Source organism: Rhopalosiphum padi, chromosome 2 (genome assembly GCF_020882245.1).
Source record: "Rhopalosiphum padi isolate XX-2018 chromosome 2, ASM2088224v1, whole genome shotgun sequence".
NCBI lineage: Eukaryota > Metazoa > Arthropoda > Insecta > Hemiptera > Aphididae > Rhopalosiphum > Rhopalosiphum padi.
The window spans coordinates 23,653,892-23,676,699 of NC_083598.1; the positions used below are offsets into that span (position 1 = coordinate 23,653,892).

General features: G+C 27.1%; 2 protein-coding genes across 5 annotated transcripts in view; one reads left to right on the forward strand and one right to left on the reverse strand.

Annotated features, from left to right (window-relative positions):
* The first annotated feature begins 1,175 nt into the window (after positions 1 to 1,175).
* LOC132919836 (uncharacterized) lies at positions 1,176 to 5,900 on the forward strand. The gene is made up of 5 exons (XM_060981719.1): positions 1,176 to 1,468; positions 2,180 to 2,489; positions 2,636 to 2,833; positions 2,912 to 3,030; positions 3,099 to 5,900. Exons 2-5 carry the CDS (start codon positions 2,199 to 2,201, stop codon positions 4,666 to 4,668), a joined length of 2,178 nt encoding a protein of 725 aa, XP_060837702.1. The 5' UTR covers positions 1,176 to 1,468; positions 2,180 to 2,198; the 3' UTR covers positions 4,669 to 5,900.
* A 483-nt stretch (positions 5,901 to 6,383) lies between these two features.
* The window catches only part of LOC132919834 (receptor-type tyrosine-protein phosphatase N2), a 38,655-nt gene continuing 22,230 nt past the window's right edge, over positions 6,384 to 22,808 (reverse strand). Inside the window, exons 4-23 of one of the 4 annotated variants that reach the window (XM_060981718.1) lie at positions 13,975 to 14,025; positions 13,835 to 13,889; positions 13,378 to 13,570; positions 13,217 to 13,313; positions 13,086 to 13,160; positions 12,785 to 13,018; positions 12,580 to 12,737; positions 12,462 to 12,516; positions 12,161 to 12,401; positions 12,005 to 12,091; positions 11,535 to 11,679; positions 11,292 to 11,471; positions 11,050 to 11,153; positions 9,951 to 10,005; positions 9,774 to 9,878; positions 9,110 to 9,226; positions 7,768 to 7,965; positions 7,146 to 7,312; positions 6,903 to 6,956; positions 6,384 to 6,799 (exon numbers count right to left, since the gene is read on the reverse strand). In XM_060981718.1, the coding sequence (XP_060837701.1) occupies positions 6,541 to 6,799; positions 6,903 to 6,956; positions 7,146 to 7,312; positions 7,768 to 7,965; positions 9,110 to 9,226; positions 9,774 to 9,878; positions 9,951 to 10,005; positions 11,050 to 11,153; positions 11,292 to 11,471; positions 11,535 to 11,679; positions 12,005 to 12,091; positions 12,161 to 12,401; positions 12,462 to 12,516; positions 12,580 to 12,737; positions 12,785 to 13,018; positions 13,086 to 13,160; positions 13,217 to 13,313; positions 13,378 to 13,570; positions 13,835 to 13,889; positions 13,975 to 14,025 (2,630 nt within the window). In that variant the 3' untranslated portion in view covers positions 6,384 to 6,540. Of the gene's footprint in view, positions 6,800 to 6,902; positions 6,957 to 7,145; positions 7,313 to 7,767; positions 7,966 to 9,109; positions 9,227 to 9,773; positions 9,879 to 9,950; positions 10,006 to 11,031; positions 11,154 to 11,273; positions 11,472 to 11,534; positions 11,680 to 12,004; positions 12,092 to 12,160; positions 12,402 to 12,461; positions 12,517 to 12,579; positions 12,738 to 12,784; positions 13,019 to 13,085; positions 13,161 to 13,216; positions 13,314 to 13,377; positions 13,571 to 13,834; positions 13,890 to 13,974; positions 14,026 to 22,808 lie in introns of all 4 variants that reach the window. The other 3 variants (XM_060981716.1, XM_060981717.1, XM_060981715.1) reach the window with 3 other exon arrangements.

Sequence of the window (22,808 nt, forward strand, 5' to 3'; positions counted from 1 at the left end):
TTTATTTTTTTATTTTATTTCAACAATATTGCCATCTGATTTTAAAAAGAATAATTGTTTTAATAGTAATACCTACTGACTACTGTTGATATTATGTATTAGGAATTTCGTTTGGTTGATTTTACATAGATTATTTTATACTTCTTATTATTTTTATACTAATAATTAGGTTATTATAATAATATTACAAAATTGTATATTCATCAATTTTGTTTTATATCATACATAAACTATATTATTAATTGCTTTTGTTATTTGTTTTACATTAATATTCAATACATATTAATTACATAACATACAAAAAATAAAAATTCAATGAAATATTTCATTTTAGGAGGCTAATATAGGCAATACAAATTACGAATCAACAAAAAACGTAAAATTTCGAATGGTCGGAGAGATTATAGCAACCATTGATTATAATCAATGTTACCAACTGTCAAATTCTAGTTGTCGGCTAAAATACTGTCGGCTGTAATATTTGTCGGCTAAAATACTGTCGGCTGTAATATTTTTCGGCTAAAATATTGTCTGCTATAATAATTATAATATTGTCGGCTTTAATATTTTCGGCTAAAATGTAGCCCCTCTTTGATATGTTTCGTAATCGCCGCGTTCGTAATTGGCGGGGCGATAAAATTTTTCGTTCCCGTGGCGGAGCGATAACAGACCAGTACCATTTTTTTCTATATTGATGCTAGAATTTTTTTTTACAGTTACTTGAAGGAAAATTTATGGATAACCTTGTATTGGGGTTTTCAACCTTAGGTATACATCACAACAATTTTTACGAATTTTCAACTTCAAAATTCCTTGCAAATTTTCGCGATTTTGATATATTTCGTAAACATTTGAACGTTAAATGTTTATAAACAAAAATAATGGTTTTTGATTTTTTTTTTCTACTACGATAAATACAACATGTCTTATGAGTTATAATTGTTTGTTTTGTGCTTATAATAAACCTTATATTAGGTTTTAAAGATTTTTTGGATTACTAAAATAGTATTGAATTAGTTTATGGTATTAACTAATACATAAATTACAGAAATAATCGGTTTTACACGTTAAATTTGTTCTATAGTGGTGGGGGTCAAATGCGACCTGTTTTATACGGTCACTGTATTGTATTGTACTTTTGTTATCTATCTCAGTGATTACATTATTCTATATTTTTGTTTATGTACTATGTGATAATGTGATATAACGATAATCTGTATTTCTGTAAACTGAATAAAAATAATTCAAAATATTTCGTTCAATGCGTTCATGTTAATGTTTAAAATATATTAAATTAGTAATTACAGACATTACAGTGATTACACGATGATGATTTACACACTACACAGTATTACTGAAACGACTAACGATTTTTTAATTCTCATTTTTTTTTTTTAAATACATTATCAAAATTAAAGTATTCTAATAACTAATTTAAGTTATTAACCATCAGACCATCAGCTATTAAGTATGTACTAACTGGTTTAATATATTAATATAGTTTAGTAACATTCAGTATAAATTGTTAATTGTTTGTTTAGATTTAGATTGATAGCTACATTTATAGGTAAATAAGGAATAATAGCCAAAACATAGGTTAAAATATTATACATTCTTAATAAGTTTACTTATAACAAGATGTTGATTATTCAAATTAATTACAGAGTAGGTATGGAAATACACGTTTAATGTGTACTTTATTGATATAATCGATTCTACTAAAGAATACTCTTAGTAAAAATACTTTTAATAACCAAAGTAGGTATTTGGGATTTTAAAAAAATTCCATAAAATATATTCCTAGGTTGAACCCCCTTTTCCCACTAGAACACATATAACTACTTCAACTACTATTTTACCATGTATAAATATTAAATAAAACATTATGAAGTATGAACTATAGTCCATAATGCCGACATAAATTTCATTTGGTGGGGCAAAAATTAGTTACCATCATCGCCCATAAAGTTAGAGCCGTTACCATTATTTAAATTTTTTTAATGGTAACGGGGCAAATGATTATATTGTAAAATCAGCTATAACAAAGTCACACAATTAGTATATATTATATTCTTAAGATTTTCAAACTAGAATGTCAATTTGTCAATCCGAAATATTATAGTTTATTAAAATAATTTTTATTGTACTTAGTTTTGAAGTCTTATTTTATTTTTAATAGGTTATCAATTTTTTCAACAATGGATATTTTGTATCCATGCAGTCTGTGTTCACAGACTTTTACATTAAGAAAACATATTTTAAAACATATGAAAACTGTTCACGAATCTAACGTTTCTAAAATATGTGATGATGATTCCAAAAGTTTATTAAACTGTTCACAATGTCATAAAAAGTTTAATAATAATAGTGTGTTAAACAAACATAGACAATTAGATCACAATATTTCAATACTAAATTTAAGCAAGTACAATTCAGGGCCATCAAAGAAAAGAGTTTCTCAAAAGCTCGATGCTTATTTATCATTAAAAGTAAGTATATATGTGTAATAAAATCATATAGCTGCTTTGTTTGATATTTATCAATATTATAAGTTTAACTTTTAAACATTTAAGATAATAGATACTTCTTTTTGAATTGAAAATTATTTACAAAAATAATTGTTTATTTACTTTAGGATTGTTTGCCAGATGATTATTCTTATAAAATATTAGCATTCAAAGATATTTTATATGGACAGTTTAAAGCAAAGTTTCTAATTATTAACATCGATAAAGAATCATTTTTAAATTGGTTGGATAATTTATGTCATAAAACTAAAGTTAATTATATAACTGAAAATGTAAATTCTATTTCTTTAAAAAACATCCATCGAGTAAGTAAAATTAGCTAGTATATTCATTATAATATTGTAGTGGTATATTAAAACACTATAACATTTCTCTAATCTTAGAAAGTGTATAAATGCAAAAACATTGATTATTGGAATATTAAGTCCAATAGTATTCTGCAAAAACCAACTAGTTGTAAAGCCAGTTTAACAGTTACAATTAAACCTTTAAACAAAGAATTGTAAGTAAAATTGTGATTGTAGCAGAAAGTATGAGTATGTTTTTAAGACCAAGATTTGTTGTTTACAGAGCTCATCAATCAAAAGCTGTCATACTAATGAAACATTGTCATTGTCATCCTAAAAATAATTTCACTTCAATGAAATCTTTAGATATATTTCATGTTTATGATCAATTTGCACATTTATTTAAAAACGGTCTACCAGCAGCTAGTGCACTGCATACATATACAATTAAAACTATACAAAATGAAGGTATAAATCATTATTTGAAATTAATGGATTCAGGAGTCAAACCAGATGTAGAATTTGTCTATGAGTTGTACTACAGGTACATTAGAAAGTCTAGATTTTCATCACCGTTTGTTAAACGTGTAGATTCATTAATGGAATCTCTAAAATATTATAATACTAGAATAGGAAGAAAGAGTGCTGATATTGAATTAATAGAAAACAATATTGTGGTAGCTGTTCGAACTCCGCTAATGGAAAAAATTAATACCGATACAGTATTTGTGTGCTCAACTAGTTTAGATATTTGTAAGACATGGTTTATGTTTAGTGAAACTGATAAAAAAATAATGATCCCTGTAGGAGTAATTATATCCACAAATGATAAGGACTGTTTGTTAAAAGCAGGTTTATGTTTGTGGGAAAAGTTAGGTGGTAGGACCAAGACTGTTGTAGTAGGCTTAGAATATACACATGTATTCCAAACAGTTTTTCCTAAAGCCACTGTATGTGTTTCAAAATTTCATTTTTTGCTGAGTGTGTGGAAATGGCTTATTAATGTCACAGATAAAAATAATTTAGTTGAAGAATTAAATTGTTTTATTGAATTAAAAAAAATAGTATGTTCTGAAAATTTTATTATCGATCATTTAATAGATAACAATTTTGCTATTGTTTTAGTTGAAAAATATCCAAATTTCAATCAATTTATGCAAAATATTAATGAAAATAATTTTTTATTTTGTTCGTCTATGTTTACTCATCCATGCTCCACAATTTCTGAACGGAAATTTATTTATCACCATACTAATTCACTTTCAATCTTACAAACATTTCATTTTGTTATTGATGAAATTGACTTTTTCTACAACAATTTGTTTACAGATAATCCATATAATAATCAACAAATAATTTTAAATAACTTCAAAGAGATTAACAGAGATAAAAACTGTTTTACTTACTGTTGTATGAATGACAATCATTCCATGTACTTAGTAGAAAATAATAATGGTGGTAAATTTTTTGTTGATATGGATATCGGACTTTGTTCTTGCACTATTATTAATGTGTGTTCTCCGTGTATCCACCAAGAGTTTTTAAGTGAAAGTTTGAATAAAAATATCATAAACTGTTCAGAAGATAGTGATATTTGTATATTAAATACATCTAATTATGATGAAGAAAAACAAAATACAGAAAAAAAAGAATTTGAAAATATTTTATCAGAATTTCAATCTGTTCATAATAAGATAAAAGAACAATTTGTGATTGATCCTGAATATTTTAAAGTTGGCATTCAGAGGTTTGTTTCAACTTGGAAGAACCATCTAACATCAGATAAATCTTTATTATTAGCCTGTAATTCTTTAAGCAATATTTACCAATCAAATTTAGACGACGATTCATAGACCATATTATGAAGTTTATATTTTGGGATTTTAATTTGTTTGTTATTTTTTTATATAATGTGATGAGGTTATTTTTTAATATTAGTTTAAAAAGAGTAAAGCAATAAATAATAATATACTGATAATTTTAGAACCTAAAATATAATGTTTTAGGTTAAAAGGAAATACATTTTAAATCCTGTTTTTTCATTAAAATATTTCAATAATATAACTTTATAATCTGACATATTTTATTATCTATCATTGTCTGTTAATTATTTTAGACATTATTAATGTAAGTTGTAAAAATGTTGTTTCTATTATGTAAATAATATTCTTTACTGCTTAAAATGATTGTAATGCTATAAGATTGTTGTACATATTTTTTTAATATTTTAACAAAAAAAGAATCATTCATCACTCACAGTAATTAGTTTAATGGAAGAACTGAACAACTTTTTAACCTGAAATAAGTGGATTAGTTTTATTCTTGTTTAGCAATAAGTGTGCAATATCTTTAAAATTACCTAGAAAGGATTACAGAAATGTATCCATTCATTTTGATGATATGTAAATTATAAAATGTTAGCCTATAAATAATCTAAATTACTTACTTATAATTTTATGTTTTAAATTTTAAATAAATTACTTGATACACGTAGTTCCTAACTAATAATGTAACTATGTAGGTACTTAACATATTATATATGTATTATATGGTGATATTTCAAACTATTTGATAAATAGTAATTTTAATTCATAGTTTAATCTAATTCATGTTTCGTATTATTTGTAAGATATTGTTTACCATAATTCAAAATTATTTTATGCAAATCTAATTATAGGTACATAATATAAAAATACATTCAAGTAAATATTATTATTTTCATTGATCAAATATGTATAACAAACTTAAAAAACAAATATTGTGAAAATTTTAATTCATATTTGAGAGTGCCAATGATGACTAGATGAGTGCTAACCTTTGATTGTTTATAGTACTATAAATTTATTCAGCTATTAATTATTATTAATTTAGCGAATAAAATTTATATTACTTGATCACTGAAAACACAAGTTGCTGAGGCTTTACGATTCAGGGATGAATAAATGAACAAATAAATTGAACTACTGCTTAATCATTAGGGAACAGTTCAGAGTTTATTCGGATGATTTAGATCTCACATTAGACAGGTATTATAATTTGCATAAATATAATTTAAATACTTCTCTATGGCTATTAATATTAATAATTGTTTATTATAATTTATAAGTATATATTATATTTTTTTTTAACATAAAATTATTATTTATATATATATGTAATATAGGTATATATTATTTGTATATCTGTTAATATAATAAATTTAATTTCAAAGTTGAAAACTATCATAGTATGATCTCTAATAAGTAATAATAGGTAATTTGATTATAATTCTATATGACTAAATGTTATACGATTGTTAAAATATCGGAGTGGTTATTAAATAAAATTGAAAATTTAACTTAAACAGTTCATGACTTTTGAAGAGAAAATTAACAAATGTATACTTATAACATAAAAATAAATAAAAAAACATTTAAAATTATATAATAAAAAAATACATAATAATTAACCTGTTTTATGGTTATTTTTGTATTGGTAACAATTGACCGGTAAATTATTTAATATTATAACATAAATCAACACTTGAATAGGAAAACGAAAGGCGTTAAGTTTATATAATATGCTGGAGTTTCAAGCATCCGAATAAATGTTTTATTATGATATTAAAAGACATCTAGAAGATAGTTGATGATGAGATCAAAAAAACATTTTTTGAGCCTATAGTTTAGGAAACACTAGCAAAGGGTAGAGCTTAAATCGTGTATGTGTAACAGGATAAAAGAAATTCAATGTTGGGCTGGTGGTGGAGGTGGAGGTAAAGGTTGAGGTGTCTGTTGTTGGGGCAAAGCTTTCAATATGGCTTGCACTTCTTCGGCCACGGCGGCCAGAACCATTTGGAATTGCGCCTTTGTAGCCACCGCACCCGAACGCTGATCCCGGATGTGCTCCAGAGTAGCAGCTATATCAATCTCCTTAGCTCCTTTCGCCATACGATTAAGCACCATATCCAATAGGCAATACGAACCAGTACGACTAACACCATCACTGCGTATATCATGATAAAATGGGTTAGGTATAGGTACATAATATTGTTCCGTTCACGTCAAATTGCATGCGAAATATTTACTTAAATAGAATTGGTACTTACCTGCAATGCACGACAATAGGACAAGATCTGCCACGGAACGACTTATTTACTTTCCTGAAAAAAAGTAGTTTTTTAATACTATATCGCCAATGTATTTACTATATGCGTGCGTTAAATGTATCAACTTTAACGGTCGTGTTTTACGTTTTATTTCAACGGTTTTCACATTTTCGTATTAATCTGTAAGACATTCTAATCGCAAAATTGCCTACCTACTCGTGTATATTTTCCATTGTAAATTACCTGCGGAATTCCAGAAGAGCTTTGGTGGTGTTCGGTACGCCTCCGTCCGGCCATGTCAAGAAGTGGAACTGAGTGACGGTCCTGGTCTCTCCGGTTTTCAAGTTCTTCAAATAAAAGCTCCTTACCAAGTAATCGTCGCACCATATATGTTCACTCACCAAATGCACCTGAGAAATGCACGCAAGAAAAGTATGCACCGATATTAGTAACTACATAGGTATACTTATTGTTTTTTATATAATAATACACATTGATTATATTTCGAACCGACTACGACCAGGGATGTATGCAGAAAAATGTTTGGGGGGTGTTTTTTAAAATCAGTTATTTAAAAGTAGAACTAAAAAAAGTTAATTATATAATTAATATAAAATATATTTAAAAAAAAATAAATATATAAAAAATTTTTTATGAAAATTAGGTATACTTACAATACTTTAAAAAAATATATAACCATTGATATAACAAAATTAACATTAAAATTGAATAAGACACACAAAAACCCAAATATTTCGGGGTGTGTTTAAACACCCAAAACACCCCCCTGTGTACATGCCTGACTACGACTAGTTAATGTGTATATTTATAAATTAGGACGCCTTCATATCGTTAAAAAGTTTACCTCATATATGTGATAGAGTTCCGATCCTTCTTCTGGCCAGTAACGATGGCACAACACCACGTCGTTCTCCACTAGTCTGGTCAACATAACGATCACCACGCACCCTTGTTCCCACACCATTTGCCAAAAGTCCGCCGATGTCTCAGCCAACGGTCCCTGTGTTGCGATATACGCCGGGTTACGCGGATCGTGGTCGGTCTGTAAAAAACGTATAAACAGTCAACAAAAATTATTAATCGCATGAAAATTCGTCGACTGCCATTATATGGATACGGTGGTGGGAAAAATTTCTCACCCATATTAGCTTTTTTCATTATGTAAAAATACAAAAATATTTTTATACAACATAGGTACATTCATATTTTAATGAACTCCCACCCGCACCACATTGGATATTTCTCCGTACACCATTGGTATATTCAAATAATATAATAATAATCATAATATATATTGAAAATTAGTATACGATATACTCCATAGACATATTATATATTTTTTCATTTGAATTGTACGTCAACCTATTGCTATGGGTTGCCTAGTAATCAATATGGGTAAAAATACCTGTGCATATGATAGGACTTGTATGCTATATTTTTCTAAAAATAGATTTTTGTTGTTAAATTCATTTTTCTCACTTTATAGACGGGGCCAGATTTTGGGTCTCTATACATAATGGAATTTTTTGTTTATCCTAATTCAAAAGCGAGTATTAAAATACAAAATTGTTATCGACAGTCGAGAACTTGTTGAGTGTAGGTACCTATATTGATAAACTCCACTGAAATGGTTATTGGTGATTCCGTATGGACGAGTTTTACCAATTAAATGCATAATTACATTTTGATAATTTTATATAATCTAAGTATTATTGTACAATTAATTATAATACTTTATTAGTACATTGTACATAATATACCAGTAATAGATACTATATTATATGATTGAAAAATAATGGTTGTCACTAAGAGTGGGTAAGGGCGGCTCCTAGCTTTCCTGACTTTCAGCTGTAGATGAACTGAAATGTATTAGATACCACAATTTTTACTAAATATTATTTGGCCATCGAAATTATTTCTCTACTATTAGTTCATTTCTTTATTGGTTTATGGTAGGTATATACATATAGGCGCCATGTAAATGGGTGCGGGGGGCTCAGGCACCCATTGAAATTATGGGGTATTGAGTACCTATTAGAATATTGGATTTTACGGGGACATAATATTGACTATGGGTTAAGCCTCATCCTCCAAATTGTACATTTATGGTTATGATACCAAGCACCCATTAAGTTTTTTAAAACTTGGCGCCTATACCGTATATACAATATATCGATCAGACTTACTATCGTTGATGCGTTAATGTAGTCCGAGTTGTTCATGTTGGCGTACTCGTTGATCACGACCCTGGCATGATCGTATGGAAGTGCATTGATGTAACGATTCTTCTTGGCGTTATCCGGCTAATGAGTAACGCATAAAAAAAAAAAAAATAATAATATGAATATATTATAATCAAATAAAAAAAACCTCGTTGCATAAGTTGAAACTGTCAAAACGGTGTATATAGATAAAAATGCAATAAGAATGGGCGTTAAAATGTAGTTAGAGTTTTTTTTTCATAACTTTTTATTTAATTAGATAGGTACCTAGTTACTTATTCTAATGTCTGTTGTACTCAATAAATTATAACTTTATCAAGTTAATTTGAAAAATAGTAAGTTAAATAAAAATGATGTTTGCTACATCATCTTCAAATCTAAATAACTATGATTGTGGTTAATAAAATAACTTGTTTCATTTTTCTGTAGGTAAATAGAAATAAACAAATTAATATTTTTTGATGTAATAATTTAGTAGACACAAACATGTAAATTAATTACCTATAGAACTCTAATTATATTAAATTGAGTTCAGTGAGTTCTATTATATTTAATATTAATTTTAATTCATTGAATCTTTGCCTATTTCATTTTATATATTGCGATCGGCCGATTTTCTTTTATTCACCTTTCTCGCAACGTTTACCGCACACGGTTCTGCCTCGTACGCGCATAGCGCAGCCCATTCGCTGTCCAATCGGTTCTTGTTGTTCAGATGATCTTCCATGTATGCCTGAAATACATAACGCAGCGTTATTTCAGTATTACGGGTTCAAGAGCATGAATACGTTTCAAAGTTAATTACCAAAACCATGTGTCCGGTAGAAATATCCATGTTCGATAAGACTGGTTCCTCTCCCCTTAAAAGTGAATATCATTATAAGTTTTAATAATTTGTCGTCGTATATAATATATACATTCAAGCGTGCGGCGTGTTGAAATTCAACACCAATCGCAGATGCAGCATAAAAAACAAAACAGTCCTATTTGTTATCAATGGTTAATTTATTCAATAATTGAATAAATGTTTTTAATCGATATTTTCGATTCAATTTTTCATAGATTTTTCAAGTCTTTGTGAAATGTGGCTTGTACATTTTAAAATTAAGTGAAAATAGGTAGGTACTAAATAAAATAGTACTAATAATCCAACGAGAAACCACTACCTACACTAAAATATTCCTCTCCATAATTTATCGATTATATTTAATTTTATTAGGGTACCTATACCTATATTATGTAAATATTGTAATCAATGAATTCAAAACCACACATTTGGTGGGTTAAAACCGCACATATTTAGTAGGGTAAAACCGCACAATAATGAATTTATAATTACTTAAAGTGTATACATTTTTAAATTTAAAATCTATTATTTATTAATTTATTATGCATATTTATTAAAAAAAATTATATAAATTATATAAACCGACCTTCAGTTAAGTAATATCTCATCACAATAATTAATATAATATAAGATTATTCGATATATTTATTTTTTTTATCTACGTGTTAAATTAATAATTTCATCTACTTTGTGAACAGATGTCTTTTATTTATCTTGAGTAGTACAAGTAGAGTAAAACAATTTAAGATAACATTTTGTTCTTCGTTCAAAGTTTTTAGTAAACTTGTTAAAAGTTTTTGACGTTCATAATTCCTGTGAATCTATTGATTAATAATAATAAGTGGTTTTATTATACTACACTATGTGTGCGGTTTTTGGATGAAACCATTGTAATAATTCCTATTGCCTAAAGGGCCAAGATAAGAAAATTGGTATTATACATGGGTATTGGGTATATATTAATATTTGAACTCCTCTGCTACACCCGCGCGCAAGCTTGAAAGTACATATTGTGCTTATAATTATGACAAAAAAATACCACGAAGACGTGCTTGACCTTGAAGAAGGACTGTTGTCTGGATCTTTCGACAAGCTCGCTATTCTTTGGGACGTGGCATTCGGTTCTTCTTTTTTATTCGACATTCGTGCTCGGCATAATTCCTTGGTAAAAAAAAAAAAAAATAACATGAAAAAATTAAAGTATTATAGTGACTACGAGTATTTACTAAACTAAATAGAGTTAAACATACATCATATATATAATTTCTCGATAATATTTACCTGATAATCTTTACTGACCTCCGCACTACTACCAATCAATCCTTCAAATTTGCTTTTATATCTTGAATGTCTTCTTATTATTAATAATGCCGCAGCTGAGGCTACTACCGCGCACACAGCTGCGACGGACATGAAAATCCATTCGAAATTTTTGCTGTCTTCGTACGTAGAACTCATCATCACTGATGGTGTCTTGGCCTAAATTTATTTTATTAAACACTCAGTTTCTAAATTTAATGCAAACGTGTAATACACATTTACCTTGTCTCCAATGCTCACAAAGTCAATGGTATAACCCGATTTCTTTGCGAATTTGTTTTTCATTGTTTCTATTTTTTTCACTATTTCCGTAACGTTGGTTCCAGCACTTGGGAGTATTTGGAATGTAATTTCGGATTCTTCATAGCTGAAAATAATATAATTTTGCAGTAGAAAAAATATTAGAATATATTAAATTTTTCTTTAAAAATAATTTAAAATTTAATTAAAAATGCTCAGACGCAAAAAGTATTATAAATTTAATTGTATACTTGTTTCGGCCTTGGATTATATTTAGGTTTAACGTATAAATGAATAATTAAAAGTAAAAGTATAATATTATGTTATATTATTAATTTGTATTTACAATTAATATTTTTTAATATTTAATAATTATTAAACTATTAGATATATATTTAAAAATTAGAAATTGTCAATAATTCCTATTACTTAAATTATAATATATCACATACCGAGCATTCACCATTGATTTAAAGTCAACGTTAATAATATTTGCCAGTGTTTTTAGTAGTTTGTCTCCTCTTTCTCGATTACTTATCCTGTATAAAATAATTAATAATAATAATAATAATAATAAAACAAACATCGATTAACAAAAATAAATTCACTTGTCTTTTAGTCGGATGCAGACATAAGAAGTGTCGACCACTTCATAATTATCATTATCTGTGTCATTCATTTTATCTTTGGTTTTTTCTTTTTTCTGTCCATCTTTTTCTTCTCCTGGTGCAAGTTTGTTCACATAAATCACTTTGAAATCATCTTGAGTTAGTTTTGTTGGTTTGCCGTTAGCTGATTTATTGTCTTCTGAATCCGTTTTTCGGTTTGTTCCTAACAAAGTTGTTGCATCTGCAAGAACAAAAAATGTAATAGTTTTTCAAAATTTTAATCACGTTATAAATTACGTACCAACTGTTTTCGTTAAATCCTCGGCTGATTTTGGTTCATTTTCTTCGTCATTTTTCTGAAATTATAAATACCGAAATTTTAAATCATTGTTTCTGATATAGAGATTTAATTAACTTACTACATAATTATTTAATTTAAAGAATGGTCCTGGTTTTTTAACGTCTAATCGTTCAGGTCTTTTAAATCCGGCCCAACCCGATTCCGAATCATAATTATTAATGAAATCACTAAACATTACTTCGTCTTCCTCGCCATTAGCTCCTATAAATATCCATCCTAAATTATAATGTGTTTTAGTTGTTTGCTTACTATCGTTTACTTACCTTTTTTCGGTAAGAACACTAAACCACCTTCCGTGTAAGCTTTATTCGAATTGTCTATACCCTTTGATAGCATGTCCATTTGTCTCAATTTTTTCCACTCATCGTCAATCTTGTCCTTTATTTCTTCACCTGCTCTAAATCCTTCTGGCGTGTTGTAATCTGGATGAAATCTTGGTTGACCATAAACTAACGGACTTGGATCTTCTTCGTACTGTGATTGTTGTTGTTTTAAGCCTATAAAAGTAATTTATTTGGTTATTTATAGTGTTGCATAAGTGTAACCATAAATATTATATTATGCCTGGCATCCACGGTAAATACAAGGGAGTTCCTTGAAGTCTATTACGATTGATCATATTTCGACGATATTCATAATCTAAATCAAACACCAGTATTAACCTGTTGTTTTTCACGACCTTTAATTTTAAATACCTATTTCCGGATAGTAATCACGACCTCGACCAATATCTTCAGCATTCACGTACAAATCAGGTTGCTTGTAGTAGTCCGCAAAATCACCATCATCATTCTGTAAAAGAAAAAAAATCAATATAAATCAGTTAAATCGATACCTAGTTATGAAAGTGACTTACTTGTTTATTATCAGATACTCTTAAATATTGATTACAAATCGAATTGTCAACTGGTGGCAAATTATATCTTATCAATTTCAATCGATTTTGAAGTACGCATTGTGTAAAAGGATGGGGCCAACTATAACCGTTGTAGTAGAGGAATTTCATATCTTCTCGTAATATCATGAGGTTATTCATCATTAATTTGTACCTAAAATAAAAAAAAAATTATCTTCAACTTTTTATTTAATATCTAAGATTCGAGACCTTATTCCACATTTGCTGAACTAATGTAATATAGGTACGCACAAACTATGTTGTAATTTGAAAATATTTTAAGGGAGAAGACAGGCTACTTTTTAATTATCAATTATTATATAATGTAAAATCAAGGTGAACTATAAACAGCTAAAGACTATGAGTTATAGTTTGGTATTAAATCGAGTATACGGATATTATAATCGGTTAATCTTACGTGTATTCATCGGCTCCGTTATCATAACTTGGAATGCATTTTCCAAATGCATGATCTACGATAAAATAAAAAACGTAAAGGTTATTAGGTTATTTCAATTATACAAATGTTAATAGTGAATTTAGATATAGTCATATTACCATCGAAGCACAATTCGCGTTGATTACAAACATTACGGTTAAATAAGCAACCTGAAAATTAAAACAAGATATTATTGTTTTGTTAGTATAATTCAGTTATTATAAATAACTTTGAATACAACTATATAAGAATCATTATCTCGAATTTAAATCAAAAGTGTTATTTTATTTCGATTTTATTATGATATTTATTTTGTTTTTTAATTTAAGAAGTTTAGAATCCTATTAAATATTGTTTTATTTTTATTTTACATTAATTATTATTATTTATTACCATATTGTACGAACTATATGGAAATAAAACATTATATATATCTACCTATGTGCTTACACCACAATTTGTATTCAATACTACCTAATTCATCTTTATTTTTCTACTAAAATACACAAATAACACTGAATAAAATATTTAACTTTTAATTTAATAATGTACTTATAAATTAATACTATAGTTATTATACTTTATACTTTTAATTTAAATACCTACCTATACATAATCTTAAGTTAAATATAAGAGTACCTAAGGAAAATAGGTATTACACTTTTTGTGGAAGAAAAGAATTTGCGTTTAAAGTTTCTTAAAACTTCTATATACGAGTATATGATTATATAATTTAGTCTTTATCGATTGATATTTAAACATAGTTAGTTCGTCGAGCTTATCAGAATTACCAAGTTTTAATTTATAGTTTTCAACGTTTTAATATTTACTTTTTACATAATATAAAAATATAATATTAAGAATTTGTGTTTGGAAAATTATAAAATAATAACTATTTAATATTATTATTATATAAAATCACGTTAACCAAACTATAGGTATAAGCTTAATTTTCTTTTAGCTTGTCAAGTTTCTATCATTGCATTAATTTCATAATGAGATACTTTCCTAGGCATGTATACGAGTTTTTCTTCAAAAAAATCAATATTTTATTTTAATATATATATATTTTTCTATCACTCAAGATATTACTTTAAAACTGTAAAAGTAGTATAACAATATTATTACACATTTATCCAATAGATGTTTAGCAGATTTTAAAACGAATTTTGTTGTGCAATGTATCTATTGGAAATTAAAATAATTATAATATAACAATATTTTATATAATAATAATAATATTTTTCTTATAGAATCGTTATTCGCCAGTATCCACCCTATTGTTTGTCTATTGTCACGTTAACCGAACCAAGTTTAAATTTGATTTGATTTGATTTTAGTTTATGTTGTATCATTTCGCATTTCGAATTTCCATTTTAAATTATTAAAACACATTGGTGATGGACCATAAAAATATATTTAAATATTGTTTAGATGACTGCAGCTCTGCTGATAAAAATTTTTTTTAAATCTTCGCTTATTATTATAATAATATGTTATTACATACTATGCAATATATAGACACTAGACAGGTATTTCAAAATTTATTTTCAATGTGTATTAACTACTAATGTATTATGCGTTTAACTTTTATTATTTTTTGTTATAGGTAGGTATTCTTTAATCTATGTGTATTATAGGTTGCGGCGTAGGTTTTAACCTTTTATCCTGGAATTGGGACGTTCAACTGTATTAATGTAGTTTAGATCCCGTTATCCTTAAATTATTTCTAATTAAAAATCGTGTCGCAGTCACACAGCATTTTTGAAAAATAACTCGATAATAAAACCACATTGTTCACCGGACCACGGCATTTTGACGTCTGAAAACCTTAATAATTAGATACTCAATCTAACGAAATAAACTGTTCTAATCTAATCGCTTTTATTACGCGTCAATGGATATTTGAAACATGAAAGTCCATTACGCCGCACCCTGTAATTTGTACTTATAAAATACACATCAGAAAATAAAAATAATCACAAAATTATTATCGTTTGAACTTTTAATTTATTTACAGTCCCTACTTGTCATGACTATAATATTAAAACTAATAAAATACATATATTGCATTTATATAATTTTAGTAATTTATGATTAACTGCATAACAATTTATTTAAAATTATAAAAGTAATCAGAATAAAATTTTTAATACAGCATTAAACACTGGAAACAATTGTCTAAAAATAATAAATATTTCAAGTTTAGAATGTTAGCCAAGTCTGCAACACACGGAGTACCTACACTAGTGTATTGTACAGCATAGGTACACCATTATATAAAAATATAAAATACATAATTTATGAATCAGTTAAGTACCTGGTAATATAAAATTACAGTATCTATGAATAGACAGTTTATATTATACTGATATACATTTTTTTTAACCAGAATAAATTTAATTTATACATTTTAATATTATTATTTACCTATACGATACATGTTTCATGTACGATGTATACGAACGACATAATTAACAATTTAATGTATATTTAATATTTTAGTTATTAAGAAAATTAAGAAAAATAGATCATAAACACGAAACCACTGAGTTAAAAGAATATTAAATAATAATATCAACATATTATTACAACAGCCTACTGAAAGATTTTAAACACATTGTATTACAAAAAAAAAAAAAACATATCATATATCTTAAAGAATAATGAATCCACATAAGAACTATTTAAATAGTTATAAAAAGGAATAATTAGTATTTTCTTTCCTCGTATAGGTATTAAAGGTTTTTTTAAAAATATTATTATGTGTATTTATAATGTTTATTTCAAAATTAAGTTTTCTTTTAATGGTATAGACAACCTATATTTTATTACTTAAAAATTTGAATAAAAATATTAAACTAAGATTTTACAATTTTGTATAGCAGTGATTACCATTGTGTTTTAATAATGAATTTATTCAAAATATGTTTTTAATTTTGATAAAACTCAAAGATTATATTATTATGGTTTAAAATATTTAAAGATTCTGAAGGATCAGTATTTTATTGTGATATCAACCTGAAGATATATCATAATGTATGAATTATATAAATAGTATAGGAATGCCTGATGAGACATATATTAATTCAGAGCAGAAATGTTGAATAATTATACTTAACTACTTGTGAAAGAATTGATAGAAAAGAACAGAACCCCGGCGGTGAGGATTAATAATAACCATAACTTTTCAATTGTATGATCTATCTAGATACTAATATAATATTATGATCAACGTGATTGATGTAGTTTGAAAATATATTACAGTTTAATGGCTGACATTTATTTATACATACACTAATTTATAAGATAAAACTAAAAGTATAGCGTAATATTGAAAAATAAATTATTCGCCTCCGTTATTCTGGGTCTAGAGTTTCGTGATCTCGTTAAACTTTAATGACAATTATACATCACTTATAACGAACGTAATCTGATATAATTTTGCCATTATATAGTAATAATTTGTAGCTGAGCCTTACAAAAAGTTCTTTTTCATATGAAAATCTTTACCAACCAAGGCCACTACAAAAGTAAAACAAAACATCTTTGTATTTTCTACAAATTCTACCCATATTATCATTTGCACTTAGCAGTCGGCATTGTTCAAATAAAAATATATATTGTTTCATGTACAAACTTCTGTATTAAGCAGATGATTAATTACTCGGATAAATATATACATATATAATATATCCATGAATACGAAAAAGATATAATATTAAACAAAGAACTATGAAAATAATGGTGAAATTATTTGATGAATATTAATATATAAACAAAATTTTTATTGATTTTTAACAAGGCCAAACTATTTTTGTATAATCCATAAGGTCAAAACTTTCATACAAATTATTATTTTTATTTGCCCAATTCGCACGTCAATGAAATGTAAACATACATTTTCTCACACTCGCATACACTCGCTCTCTTTCTCGTATTCTTCTTATACTGTCTTATTTCTTGGAAAAATTGATGTTTTCTGTCGACGATGATTCATAGATTTAATATATAAAGAAGATAAATGATCATAGTCAAGATTTGTACATAAGGACACACGAAAGAGATTTTTAGCAAAATTCCTTATCATTCTGAAACTTTTAAAGTATATTATTTACTGTAAAAATGTGGTTTATATTGTTGTACATATGAATATCAGAATAATTTAGGTGAACAAATATGATTATGAATATACAGTAGTCAAAACGGTTCAGTATAGTAGTTATACTATAAAGCGTTGGATAAATGATTTGTAATACAAATTATGTCAAAATGTTAAAAAATTATATTTATGTTAGGTAAAGTCTCATTTTTAAATACTTCGCGCTGGGCATTAAACGCATAAAATTAAATATTATATAGTTAAATTTCGGTCATAGAATATAAATTGTGCAATAGTTTATAGAAATGATTGTGTAAATTGTAATGACTGACCAATAATGTCTCGAGAGAAATACATTAGTGAAAAAAAGCGAAAGGATTTAACAACTTGAATAACAATATCATTAATTAATATTTAATATAGTAATAACGCAATAATGTAGTATATAACATAGTTTAATTAAACAATGCATTATAAATTACAGAGACAAAGAACGAAAATAAACACGAACAGATATCAACGTTGAATATAGATAGGTATCACAAAGTAAAATATATATAATATAATATAATATATATAATAGCTAAACATATTCCTATAACCATGTATCTATATAATTCGAGTGGATTCGTGAACATTAATAATTAATAATTCATTGTGCTGTAATACGTGCAGTACGAGTGTGTATGGCGTTGTTTAAATTAATGGACTTGGTATAAGTAAGAAACCTGTAACACGTTTGAAGTTTGTGAACGAGGAAATGGATTTTAAGTCAAATTTCAATTCATACGATATCTAAAAGGCTAATAATTTAATTCATTCTTCAATTATTACTGAAAATACTGCTTATATAATTTGTACAGTACCTATATGTATTACACTATTGTACTTATTATACTTGGTACATGGAATATACATATAAATTTATTTGTACCACTGTAAGTCTGTAAAGATAATATTGTTTTGTTGAGTGTGAACGTATTTATAATTGTCACTCGAATTATTTTATCTTATTGTAATTTTTTTCAAGTTAAAATAACTGAACCGTGCTGTTTTTTTTGCACATAATTTGTATTCAAAAAATTCAAATAATGAATTGTAAAACAAAATAAAAGTGATGAAAAATAATTTATAAAGGAATATATTATCTGTATTGTTATTCCGGACCACTTATTTTATACAGAAAATCACGTTTGATATGCGCATAGTAATTTATTCAAATGTTTAGAATAATAACTAGTTAACGAACTATTTATAAACACGATTCGTTTAATTTTAAATGAAATATTATTATTATATAATAATATTTACATATTTTATATTATATTTATTTTTTTATATCCGTACCTATTGATAAATTTAGAGAAAAAAAACCAGTAATTAATAATATGTTTTCCTAAAAAATGGTATATTTTTTTGATTTTATTGATAGGTAGGTTACTAAGTATGGTTTATTAAAATATAAAATATTAAGTACGATATAATGTAACTAAATACGTATTAAGTTTAAGTGTATGAGGAATCAGCAGATATTTTTTATAAAGGTTGAATACAATTCAAGGTAACTCTAAATAAAGAAATTAACGATAACTTTTCATTTTTACTGGTAAAATGTAGGTAGTTGGATTAAAAATATATAAATAAAATTTATTGAACGCTAAATAATGCGTATAAAAATTAAAAATGACCTTATGTCTCTAGTCATATAAAATATAACTTAAAATGTAATATACTAGTTTAGACAATAATAATATCCATATAATTATAGAGAAAGTCCATTACGATGATATTTCAAAATATGACTGGGTATATGTAGTAACTTTTATTTTAATCAATTCATTTCTTTTTACATTTAATTATTTTCACTATTATTAATTATCCATCTATATATTAAAAAATAAATGTTAATTCTTATAATTTGTTAGTTATTTCTGTTTTATGGTTAGTGGTTACACCTTATATGGGCTATTATGTTTGTTTATTGTTAAGTATATTTTTAATATACAATACTTTATTAGATTAAACAATTCGTGTTAAAATCGAATACTAATTGCTTTACAAGTATTTTTCTACTCTATTTGTGTACTGGGCAAAATGTGAAGAAAAAAACTCTATACTCGATCGATTATTGCAGTGAAGAGAAGCAAGTTAGGATTTCATCAGATATCACCTGCTGAATGTGTTTCGGTGTACAGAAAAAAAGAGAATACGTCGAAAGAAATACGCTATATACGTGTATGGGGCAATGATGACGGTGTTTTCACGGTGTACGAGCGATAGCAAAAAGTGATGGACTTTAAAAAAAAAAAACACGTTTTGCGAGTGAAATGCTATTATTAAACTTATTCTATAGAGGTATCTTTTTTCGATAATATTCTACTCGGATTAGACTTACAATGAACGGTGTCAGTGAGGCATAATATAATACAATGAAGTTAATATAATATGTAATATTAATACAATATATTATTATGTATTATTTATAAAACCACTTTTTATCCAATTTAAATCTGTTAAGTATGAACTATCTGTAACAATAAAACGTACGTTCTATAACAATGCATATAACGTACATTGTATAAAATAATTATAATAATTATTGTATAATATAAGAACGTGTACTAAGTTTGATATACTTACACAGACATATAGCAGTTATATAATATAGATATTCTGTTTTTTAAATTTTTCTTGAGAATAATATACCATAATGGCCAAAATCGGGGTCATTAATATCTTGACAAAATGTATTTTACAACTTGGGAAAAATGTAATATATGAACTCGAATAGAATTACTATTTGTTTATAAATGGAGTTAGTATGTATAAGTATATTTTTTACATTTCAATCTTCTCTGTGTATAAATATATACATTTTTGCCGTCGAATTTTTTTTTATCTAACAGACGATTTCATTTCGCTTATAACAACAAAAGTCTTAGCATTTTGAATGGGACGTATAAGGCTGGATAAGACCCTACACGTTTTGAAATATAATGTAAAATAAATGGCTTTTTAATGGGAAATATGAAATAGACATAAAAAATTGTTTTTAAGTATAGATTTAAATGCGTAACAAGAATTATTTTCTAAAATACATTTTGATACTTTATGATATATAGTCTCTACTATTCATAAAATTAAAACAAATGTTTATTAAACCATAACCAACAGGTATTGTGGTTATAACTTATAAGTATAAGTACCTATTATAGAACACGAATGTTTTAATAAATCGTTTGCAAAGTTTATACATAGTCGAGATGAGTTAAAAAGTATATAGTGTATAATAATAAAATGTGTGTAGATAAATATTTTGGTTCTATAAAACAGCATCGTTAATGGCTAATATAGATATGTATAAAAACAAAAAAAAAGAGTGAAAATAGTAAGTGAGAGGAGAATGTGTGTGTATGAGAGAAAGAGAGAGAGAGAAAGTAAAAGGGAGGGAGGGAGAGATATATTTTAATCGTAAAGTAGGCTATCTGATGTCTTTGGATCACGTAAAAACAAACCTAAAGTACTTAGGTACCCGAGTAATTGTTTTTTTCTTTCTGCTAGTTCATGTATTATTGTATGAATTTATTTCTTTTTCGCACGAATAACAAATACCCATTTGTTTATGACATAAATGGTAGTGGGTAAGGAGCGAAAAACGATGGTCAGTAACCCGCTCTGGGACGTTCGCGTTTCGTAAATAGGACGAGCGGAAAACTACCCTCTTGCACTCGACCGACTCTACAACTACGCCGTAACGCCGGAGAGACCGATTCGGATGAGGGCAGAGCGTGGGTGGCAATGATTCTGCCCAAGCAGTGGTGTGACAGAGGGGCTGGTGGTATACGGCATATTGATCGAGGGAGGTTTTACGTAACTCTATACGTGGCTCCACCCGGTCGAAACACCGCCGGAATATGATTCCCACGCACCCACATTTCTACCCTCCCACCGAGGACCTCAAATTGAAAACGATGCAATAAAATACAAAAACAGACACACACACACACATACACACTGCACATGTATATATCATATGTACGTAGATGTATTCAAACGACGATACAAATGAAGACCATTCGATCAAATTGTGACTGTTACGAGTATATACTGTAAAAGATTGAAAGCGCATAATGTATTTCCGCGAAAATGTCACTGCACTGGTATAGCCGTAAACGGGGACCATATTATATGCATTACATCTATACGAATAATTATATTATGATATGTACAGAATCAAAGGTGATAGCAATTCTAAATACAATAATATATGTTGAACAACAAAAATAATTATGCGTATGTTGAGTGAATATGTTAGGACATCGCTGTGACGTGACGATAAACAATGCTGAAATTCGTCACTTTTATGATTTTCTGAAAACTTTACTCTACTGTCAGTAGTCAGCACTATCAAATTCATTAGCTATTTTTGTCTGTTCGATGTACAAATGTCCAATTTACAAATGATAGTATAGGGCTTCGTGCATAAGTTCTAATTACAAACCTCGACAATTACTTCTCGAGAGAAAACAAACCACTGCGTATGTAATTATTACATATACAAGATAAATCAATTAATAAAAAAAAAAAAATAGGAATAAAATGTCTCTATTTTATCAAAGGCGTACTTATCCAAACATAATTTATTTTGTTAAATATACGTTTTTTAACATAGTTGTTTTTTTTTATTATTTAAGTTAATGGATATTAGTAGTGATTAAGTTTTTGTACTCAACCCAATTATGTGTATAATTAAAATTCTGTTTACAAAATTTCAAACTTAAAACGTACCTAATTGAAATAACGATGATGGCCTTGGCTCGCTGTTCATACCGTCCCGTAAAATCAACCCTA

Excerpts from the sequence above, each read along its gene's own strand:
- LOC132919836 (XM_060981719.1), top strand. The coding sequence starts at position 2,199 with ATGGATATTTTGTATCCATGCAGTCTGTGTTCACAGACTTTTACATTA. Across the intron at positions 2,834-2,911 it reads CTTTAAAAAACATCCATCGA|AAAGTGTATAAATGCAAAAA; the intron begins GTAAGTAAAATT and ends CTCTAATCTTAG. Across the intron at positions 3,031-3,098 it reads AAACCTTTAAACAAAGAATT|AGCTCATCAATCAAAAGCTG; the intron begins GTAAGTAAAATT and ends TGTTGTTTACAG.